We start from the raw sequence: 10,100 nt of genomic DNA on the forward strand, positions 1-10,100 counted from the left end.
GAACAAGGTGGAATCAAAACCAGAGGGATTTAAATATGGAAAATAAGGTGGCAATTACGCCCCCAAGTAGTTGACTCTGATCCATAAAATTGGAAATAATTGCTGCCCTCCTACACCAGAAAGCTGGATGATATTTTTCACGTAACCTGATGGAATGCTAATTTATTTCCAATCACATTTATTTCTAAATACAAGAGACGTTAATTGAGTCAGTTGAAATTGTTCGGTTTTAATTCCTGCTCACTGTTTAATAGAATGTTATATAATAATGTTTGTATACATTGCGGAAGTGAATGCATTGTACATGTGCCCAATCAGTAAATGCAAAAAAATCTTCAATTTCGCGATGCTGTGCCATTAGTATTCAAATGTGCATTCATGGAAGCACAACCTAAAGGCTGTCTACAAATGAGTTGCTTACTGGCTTCACAAAACGATAGAGGATTCATGTGAACCAATTAAATGATTTTAGCCCCAAAATTGCATCCCTTACTTCGCCGTTCACTTAGTCCCTTTCCAAATCGGCGCTACTTGACCTTGGTAACCATTAAAAATAGAACTACTTATTCGACTAGGTAACCTTGAAAATAGAACTACTTCAGGACAGTTCACTTCTCATTGGGGCAGGGTGCCATTTGTGAACCCCAAAAAAATAACTATAGACAAGTTCAGTGGAGCTATTTCCTCCTTACTTAAGCATGACTAAACTTAACCAATGGAGAATATGATTCGATAAAAGGGAATCTCTGAGCGCTCTCTATTATTCCTCGGCCTCTTAAAATGAGTCGAAAATGTACGGTGAATCAGTGAACTAACGAAATTTCATCAGGCCAAGCAACTCGTTCCCACGACACACGGGATTTTTCACGTTCAAGAGCGGACTGTGTTCTAAAGGCTGATCTATTAAAAGTGTAATACGCTACAAAAAGCTAGTGTCGCGAGCAACGCCACCAAAAGCACGATTTCCTTCTGGTACCGAATTCCGTCGCGATCAAGGACCCACATCGGCAATGAAAAGTGAAATCTACGTCTTCGGGCTCATCACGGGAGAGGAAAGCGCCTGAGCATTCTGACAAGGAAGTCAAGAAGGCAGGAAGTGGGGAAGACAAGACTTCCTCTGGCTTGATGGAGCAAAACTTTTTCTGTAATAGACACTAACGGATTGAAATAATTCCCTCTCTCTCTCAGATACAGCCAACATGAAGGGAAAAGGAAACTTGCTTTCTTGTGTTTTATGGCAAATTTTCGTATTGTTCTTGCCGAACCTCCTCGGGAGCAACGTAAGTTGTATCACAGCTTTTCATATTTTTGAACATATTTTTGAATTTTAAACTCATAATCAACCTACCTGATGAATCAATTCCTAATTCACAGGGTGCTTTAACGTTTAGCAAAAGGTCAGCAGATTGGGATGAGCCACACACCTTTGTGAAGCAAGGTGAGTTTAATTCAGTTGCTTATAATGAGCTGTGTTTTTTATTGTCAAGTTTCATATGTGATTGGGCTATGAGACGTCTCCCTGACAGGTGAGTAGTGGTAGTTGTATTGGTAGTACTGAAAAAATCAATACCTTTAATCGCAAATTAGCCAACTCTCCTCTCTCAAACTCATTATAATTTATTATTGGGCAATTCTTCTCATAATCACGAGTAATTTTGATAATTTAGTAATGAAAACTTTTTGAGATAATTTTTGTCAAAGTTTTCTATATATTATTTATATTTCATTACATTTATTATTGTATCAAATCATTATCAGGAAATATGATGTACTTGAAAGCTTATCTTTCAGTGATGTGAAAGCTTATCTGGAATGAAAAAGAGTTATGCCTTAAATTGAAGTGTAGAAGCTGTCATGGTTTTTCATTTGAATAGCATGATTTTCTTTAAGGAAAAAATATAAATTAATTTCAGTGTTTGAAGCAGGATAAAATGAGACATGGTTTCTGTCTTTTGCTAGGTGACATGAAGCGCAAATGAAGAATTCACTAAAGTGGAAATGTTAAAAATTACTTTATCCATTTCTAATGTACTAGCTGTTAGTACACTAGTACTAACAGCAATGAAGTCTACTCCCTCTGGTCTGATTGCACTGGACTCATTCTTCAATTAGTTTGTGCACCATTTAAAAAGACATACTGCATCAAAAATGACTGCTTATGAAATTGATCATATTGCAAAGGATTATAGCATAATGGTCATGTCAAGAATAATGTATTATCTTACTATAGGCACTAAGACAACCATATAAGTATCTAACCACATATCAACAGCCATAATTTTATTCATAATTTTTCACATAAAATGATAGTTAAAAATTAATATTGGTAGTTATGTATCTGTACAAAATCTGATATTGTTATTATAGGTAATCTACTGATTAAGGTAGGTTATGGCTGGACACAAGCTATCAAATGGTACAGAGACAATCCCCCTCTCTCTTGTCTCTCATGACAAAACACAACCTTAAAAACTCCAACATTAAAATAAGCTTCAGCATCCCATTGCTATTCAAAATCCTCTGCATCCATCTTTCCTATCTATTTTTGAATTTTACAAATTTATTATACCTTCCAATCCCTGCTAATGTTGGCCTATAATATTTGCAAAAATAATTCCATTGCAAAGAATTGTTGCTGAAACAAAGTACAGAAAAATGCCCAGTTTCTTTCCTTGTATACTTAAGAACACAATGATAAGCATAATTTTCATCAAAGCGTTTATTTAATAAATTGGCCTCATACTTTAGCATTGCAGTTTAGAAGATTTTAACTACTGATTATTTTTGGCCACAGCTAATTGTTGTTCTTTCCGTGAGTTTCAGTTCCATTATTAGTCCTTGTAATTTGAACTACAAAAATGAAGTAGCAAATTTGTGTAAGTATTAGAGGAACTTATTCAAGTGCCAAAAGGATTTCATTCAGAGTGTGTGGTAAAAGATTTCATTGGACCCAAAGTGGTCACAAAACTGCAAAATTACATCAGAAAAATTGAAATTTGTTGGCTGTCAAATTATTCCTTCAAATTAACCAGTTGATAAAATTTTATCTTGGCCAGAATGCCTTTTCCTGGCTATATAAACATGCCCATATTTTCTATAAAACCACTAGATTTGCCTTGATACCATTTAATGTCTCTTTAACTATTACTTTTTTTACTTTGGAATCAATCTACAACTTTGTATCCAACAATTTTTTTATGTGTATTACTTAAATTTCATCAGGTGGGGACATATTTAGGTACACAGTAACTATGTAAAGTGCTGTAATATGGTGAAACCTGGGCTTAACTAATAATGTAAATTTGCAGAATACAAAGTTGTCAATTTGATTTCAAAATGGAGCCACCACACCGAGTGATGCTGAACACCATTGTGTTTAATTGTTGCCTCTTTCCTAATTAACAGATGGGTGTGACAGAAATTATTTGAAAGGCTTTCAAAAGATTATAGAAGGGAGTGCTTGTAAACCGCGGCCTGTCCTCGTTGATATCATATCTCCTTCTTCAGAAATACAGGTAAGTTTGAGTGATAACTATCGCCAGATGCCTTGATGGCCAAATTAGTGGAAATTTTAGTGAAATACTACAAATATTATTTCAAATTTAGCCCCTGGTGAATTGGTCATGAATTAGCAATGAATAGGTGAGGATATAAATTTATATATGCTTTGGCAAATTCTTGGACTTCAAAGGATCAACATATCAAAATTAAATTGCTAAGTAGGAAAGAAATACAGGCATTACAGTACAATAAACTAGCTGTTTAATAAAAGTTTAATGAAAAGTATGGAATTTTACTAAATTTATTTATTATTTAATCAGCAAAGTAATCATGTCCTTGTGAGTACCCACTACTGATGGACATGTTGTTCATTATTTAAAAAATGCTTTAAAAACAATTTTAATCCTCTGAATTATGTACTTAACCTAGTTGTTGATAAAGTAACACAATTGAAAGCTAAATTTATGTAAATGAAGGATATTTTACCTTTAAACTTGTTCCCAAATGGCAATGGCTGCTCAGTTCTCCAACCAGACTTGCTCTGTAGGTACACATGTATGTCATACCTGTAGAAAAATTGTGAAAAAGAAAGAGTGCTATGTTGAAAAATGGCTTCCTTTGTTATTGGTAGTAAGTGCACTTTACCCTTAGTAAAAATATCCAACCAAAGAAAACCATTTCCATGAGAATGCAGATATCATATTAAGTCAATATTTAATCCACTAAATAATAATTTAAATGTAGGTATTTTTGGAAAGTTGTCAATAAAATAATTATGCTTTTTTAATGATAAAAAATACACTATCATAATACAGTGAACCCTACATTGTTGGAAAAAAATGAAAATATTAATAAATTTAATGAAATAATATGACACTTATTGTAAAGCTGGAGGATATAGTAGTCGTATGGGTAGAGCATTTGACTAATGACTGCAGGGCCCAGGTTTAAGGAAGCTGAGGAAGCCTCTCGGTACCCTCAGCTCACCCAAGCTGTGTGATTTTTCAGGTGCCACATCTTCCTGGGAAACCATAGTTGGCATAGGGAAAGGAACTGGCCTTCCCTAACCTGATGCGTGATTTTCACACACCATTGGGCTTAGTACTAGGTGAGCTCTACTCTCACCTATCAAACCAACCTTCAGGTTAATAACTATGGTTTTATTGTAAAGCTAACTGTCCTCAGTAGAAGATATCAAGCATTCATTGGTAAATGATAAAAGAAGAGATTATAAAAATGATTTTACTTATTTCAGTCGCTAAGTCTAGTGGTTAATCTCCTAGACTATTCACTTTAAATTATGTCCACTTATGGCCTACCATTTCATGACTAACTTTAGGTAAACAGACATTAGATGCATATCCCCTGTGCCATTTTCACAGTTTCACATCACAGTTTCATTTTTATTTTAAAATGCGGTGTTAAAAGAGAAACATATACGAACATAAAATGCTATCTGTATTAACATGCTATTATGATGAAGAGATTACATCCTAATTCCTTAAGTATTTATACCATAATTTTATAAGACTTATATCCCAAATTCTATTTTTTTGGAGTTCATTATACTTTGATGGCATCTAATTGCCTTAGCCTTCCTAAAATTAAAAGTGGTACCAACAAAGCCCTCATTGCATCCACATTCATTGTTCAATTAATAATTTTCTGAAAGACAGCTAATTAAAGTATGTAAAATGAGATTCTCAACAGGTAGACTAGGTAAGATAAATATTAAATTAGGAGGAAATAAAAAAGAGCAGGCAAAGAAGTTCACATTTTTGGACAGTATTTGGAAAAAATCGGGCACAGTATAGGGAAAATTGCTGGAAGAATTACATTGGTGAGAAAAGCATTCTCATAAAGGGAATTCATGATTGGTAGACTGAATAAAAAATAGATTAACTACAACAGACTTTAACATGGAGTCCAGCACTTTATTATCTAAAACTTTTACTTTGAAGTAAGATGATGAACATTTATCATAAAATTTTGAGATATGGGCATGAACAAAGATTGTAAAAGAAGGTTATTTGGATGGAGAGGAAGACAGGCAATGAAGTTTTAAATGTAATTGGAGAATATATTAGGTGAATGTGACTAGGTGTAATCTGAAGGAGGCAGAAAAAGTGGGAGGAGATATTAAGAGGTAGTAGAATGTTGAAGGCCATGACCGAAGGGAGATAATTGGGTAAGGGGGATAAAGGAAGGAAGAAATAGGCTATGGGAAAGGATGAAATAGCCTATTCCATGCGAAGAACTGTGGAAAAAAATAATGGGAAAACAAGAGGCTGTTCTTGTGATATGTAGTAAATTATAACATTAAACTGTCATAAAATATATCATTAAATAGATTGTAGATCACCTTTGGATTAAAAAGAAAGGTGCTACTCCGAGGATACCTTTTTGCTTAAAAACTGTTTACCTCACATTTGATGACATACACTTGTTTGGAATTGCATATGAAACAGTCTGTATATTCATAATCATCATAGATGGCTTAACATTCATGGATTGATACAGTAATTGTCAATTTCTGAGTTTGACTTTATTAGTCAAAAATCATGCTATTTAAAAGAGGAAGTGTGATTTACTTCGCTTAATTATTGCTTCCTTTTTATCTATCCATTTCAATAGTTTCTTCCTAACAAAGTGGTGGTCAATCGCTGTGATGGAATTTGTCATGCAAAGCTTAACTGCATCCCTACAGCAAAAGAGAAGATTGCAGTTAAAGTAAGTGTTTTAAACTAATGATTTATACAATTGTGGATTATTTAGGAGTGGTAGAGTTATTGTCAACATTTCAGAGCAGTGTTCACAAAGCTGTAATTTATTCATAAGATGATGCATGTGCAGTGATCATAGATGTAGTCCAACTTCTAAAGATGTAAGCAGGGACATTCTATTTTGATAGGAATACGTTGGAGTATTTTTGCCATACATTTTTTATGTCCACATGTTAAGATAAATTTTTGGGTCACACTTTCTCTTTATACACAACAGGTGCAGCAAATAAATTTTATGGATAAAGGCATACAGCCTGAATGTGGTGAAGTACATGTTGAAGAGCATACTAATTGTAACTGCATGTGCACAGTGACAAAGGAGGATTGCAATGAAAAACAAGTAAGTTAGGTGTCATTTCTGGGAATGAATCTAAAAATCACAATTCATTTCTCATAATTTTAACAAGTAAATCCCCAGGGCACTCTAAGCCCCGGGTAACTGTTATCATAGCTTCATGTTTGATGCTTGATGAATTATATTCTCATATATAAGAAAATGAAAGTAAGCATGTTGAAACTCTTTTCTGGGTTCTCTCAAAATCTCAAAAGTTCATTTGTACTTCTATTAATCTTGAACTTGGACATGACATTATTTACTCAGTGTAGAGACTCCAATTCTTCGAACCAAAAACAAGAACACTGATTTAATTTCCTTGATGCACAATAAAAAAATTTGGGTGCTTGATAAATCTTAGTCAGGGGTTTGGATCCCATCATTCTATAGTGTTAACGGTGTGAACTGATCTGGCAGCCAGACTAGTCTGCTAGGCATAGAGTCCTGCAAAGTATAGCGTTCATGGGCAAAATTCAGACAAAAGAATGGTGTAAATTTTGGTGGTTCAACCCCATTCAAACCTAAGTCAAAGAGTGTCTTGGCAGAATCCAAGGAGCTTGCAAGCCATCAGAGATATAAATTAATCAAAGGAAGCAGGTCCATAAATCAGTTAAACCAGTTAAATGTTGATGAAATTGAGAGCAAGCACAGATTGTATAAACAAACAAAGAATGATCTGCATGAATTCTCTGAAGTAAAATAATCATCCAACAATGTTTAATTCACAGTTTTCAACTTTCAAATGAAAATATTTGGAAAATTTTATTTCAAAGTTATTCTTTTTTTATGAATGTATAGTAATTATATCTTTAACTTGCAAGTCAACTCTTGATGAGTACAACTGACAAAGTTTTTTATTCCTTTTTCTCTTCAAATCTAAATCACTTACTCAGTGTACATGGGATGGTTTTATTCTCTGTATTCTAAGCATAACCCTAACCTATAAAACAAGTCATTGGGTTAACTGAGTTTCTAATCTATTTATCAAGGCCTTCGCGTAACCTATCCTCATCTTTTTTTGCATGGTATAAATAAGTGACCCAGAAACCAAGTATATTATTTCAATCTGGGATTCACCGACTATTTCAATTTAAAAAAATAACATGTACCTTGAACCAACTGTAGTGAGATGAATCTAGGCGTTTAAAATATAGTTTGAAAAATATTCCTAGATTAATTTATATGTGGTTGGAGGTGAAGATTTTAATGAAAATCAACCATCAACTGAAAAAGTAATACGTAAATACCTACATCTATGGTGGAGTGGGGAAGAATTTAAAGTACAATGCCTGTAAGCCTGGTGTGAACACATATTTCATCATTTTTCAATTCGCTTATATATACAGATATCACCTGTATATCCACTAAATAGGTATCTGTTATAATATATGAAAGCTCTTATAATGAATTTTTGTTCTCAGATGTATCAACCAGGGGACTGCAACTGCCTCTGCATTAATCAAGATGAGAAAAGGAAGTGTCTCTATGAAGGAAAAACATGGGATAATGAGCAGTGTTCATGTGCTTAACTGATATCTTTCCTATTCTACTGAAATATCTGATTTATACTTTGTAAATACATAATTTCTAGTCTTCAAAACCAATAAACAGCAGAGAATTATGGTGTACGGATTAAGGGATTTTAGTTTAGGATGTAGGTTATGATAAAGAGTGGAGAGGATGTTTCCAAATAAAATGGAAAGAAACATCAAAGTAACCTAAATTAAGTTCATGTACCATGTGCTGTAATCATTCTCAGCAATTTTCTTTCGAGTTACATTCTTGAAGGCTGTTTTCCCTCCAGATCATTATACCTAGTGCCACTTACAAAATATGTACATATTTTAATTTTTCTAAAGCAACAATTGAAACATTATTCAAATATAATTGTTTTAGGTTTTCATGTAATTATCCAGCAATAAATATTATTGTCACATTAATGAGAACAAAATTTTCATTTAAAATCACATTTCCAAATATCTACACTCTTCAATGCAACAATTTCAGAGTGTAAAAATCATTAGCCTTGACTGGGAAATGCACATTAGCGGATGAATCCATCAAAAGTTACTGTTGCGGCATCTCCCACAGTTTCTTTGGAAATCTACTCTCTTCCCCAACACCATTATTGGTTGGTGAAGACCACAAGAACAATGAATAAGGGCAAAATTTTCACATTCTTGGCTGCTTTTGGTGATCTCTCATGTTGTCTGAGTTTTCAGAGGACATTCTGACATAATATCTGTTGAACACCATTTTCCAAGAACAGGCAAGGAAATGTCAGGGATAAGGCTCAGCTTTTACCCCTTCTCTGGGGTAAGCAGCTTTGAGCAAACACTCCTACTGCCACCCACAAGTGTGGCTTTATTCATTAGCCATTTACATTTTTTTATGAAAGAGCCATCTAAATTCACACATTGTGTTCCTATCTTGTCTTGCATGTATTAGACATCTACTGTAAAATTCATATAGTATGCAGTATACCTGGTGATTTTAATTTAAAAAAACATATTTCATGTAATTCAAATTGGTGACTCCACAGCTATCAAAAGATGAAAAAAAATTACTTAGCAACGAAGGGGTAAATATTGAAAGTCTAAAATCTATTAATTATAAAAGTAAAATTTAAGTTTATTAGAACATCAGACTAAGCGTCTTGAAACAGTTTATCTTGCCGACATGAATCCTACAAAAATTTCTCTCCAAGCCCTGTTTAGGAAGTAGTTGGCTATCTGAGAGGAATGATGAAAATGGAAGTATATAAAAAAAATCATATGCATCCCTCTTTTGAAGGACTGATTATCACCGATAGACGTAACTATAAAAAAATAAAAATAACAAGATTTAAATCAGCCCATTAAAAATTATCATTAAAATGGAAACACTCTTATTCCCAAGCAACCTACAAGTCACCATGAGCTGGAATTTTCTGAAAGGAAATCAGATTTTAGTCATTTCCCTTCAATTATATTTTGATTTTATGATCCCTCCCATCAAATAACACCCATTCCTCTCCGCTGAGTTGTAATTTCTGGTTTTGAAAGATTTATTACAAAGAGTAAGCTTAAAATTACTATTGTCCAAAATTAAGAGTGGAGACTCAAGGAGAAGAAAAGTGGAAATAGTTGAAGAGGCCTTGAAGGAGAAACCAAAAATGGCCAAAAAGATCATTCAAAGAGACCTTAACGGAAGCCTAGCTGTTGTAATTGTTGCTAGGTTCAGAGACTTGTTCTTTGAAGAAAAAGAATAAGAATAGGATGCTGGTTCCTGAGGTCCAGTTATAGGAGGTTTTTTCCAAATGATAGATTGTTTTGATACAGGGTACGGCAACGGAACTTCCTTTTTTATAAAGCAAAACCCCTTTAAAAAAGGAAGTAATGTTGCGGCATGCTGTAGATTCGATCGGCTCATAAGGCCTTTACTCAACTCCCTCAAAAGGCTCATCTTGATGTGTGGGAATTGTCAGACATCCAGTATAGATG

General features: G+C 33.9%; 1 protein-coding gene across 1 annotated transcript; it reads left to right on the top strand.

Moving 5' to 3' along the window:
- The first annotated feature begins 446 nt into the window (after positions 1-446).
- On the top strand, positions 447-8,552 carry LOC139698561 (vascular endothelial growth factor A-A-like). The gene is made up of 6 exons (XM_071597402.1): positions 447-1,280; positions 1,375-1,438; positions 3,406-3,515; positions 6,136-6,231; positions 6,502-6,624; positions 8,040-8,552. Exons 1-6 carry the CDS (start codon positions 1,200-1,202, stop codon positions 8,145-8,147), a joined length of 582 nt encoding a protein of 193 aa, XP_071453503.1. The 5' UTR covers positions 447-1,199; the 3' UTR covers positions 8,148-8,552.
- The last annotated feature ends 1,548 nt before the right edge of the window (positions 8,553-10,100 follow it).

Source organism: Hetaerina americana, unplaced genomic scaffold (genome assembly GCF_022747635.1).
Source record: "Hetaerina americana unplaced genomic scaffold, ioHetAmer1.1.p SCAF_89, whole genome shotgun sequence".
Taxonomy (NCBI): Eukaryota; Metazoa; Arthropoda; class Insecta; order Odonata; family Calopterygidae; genus Hetaerina; species Hetaerina americana.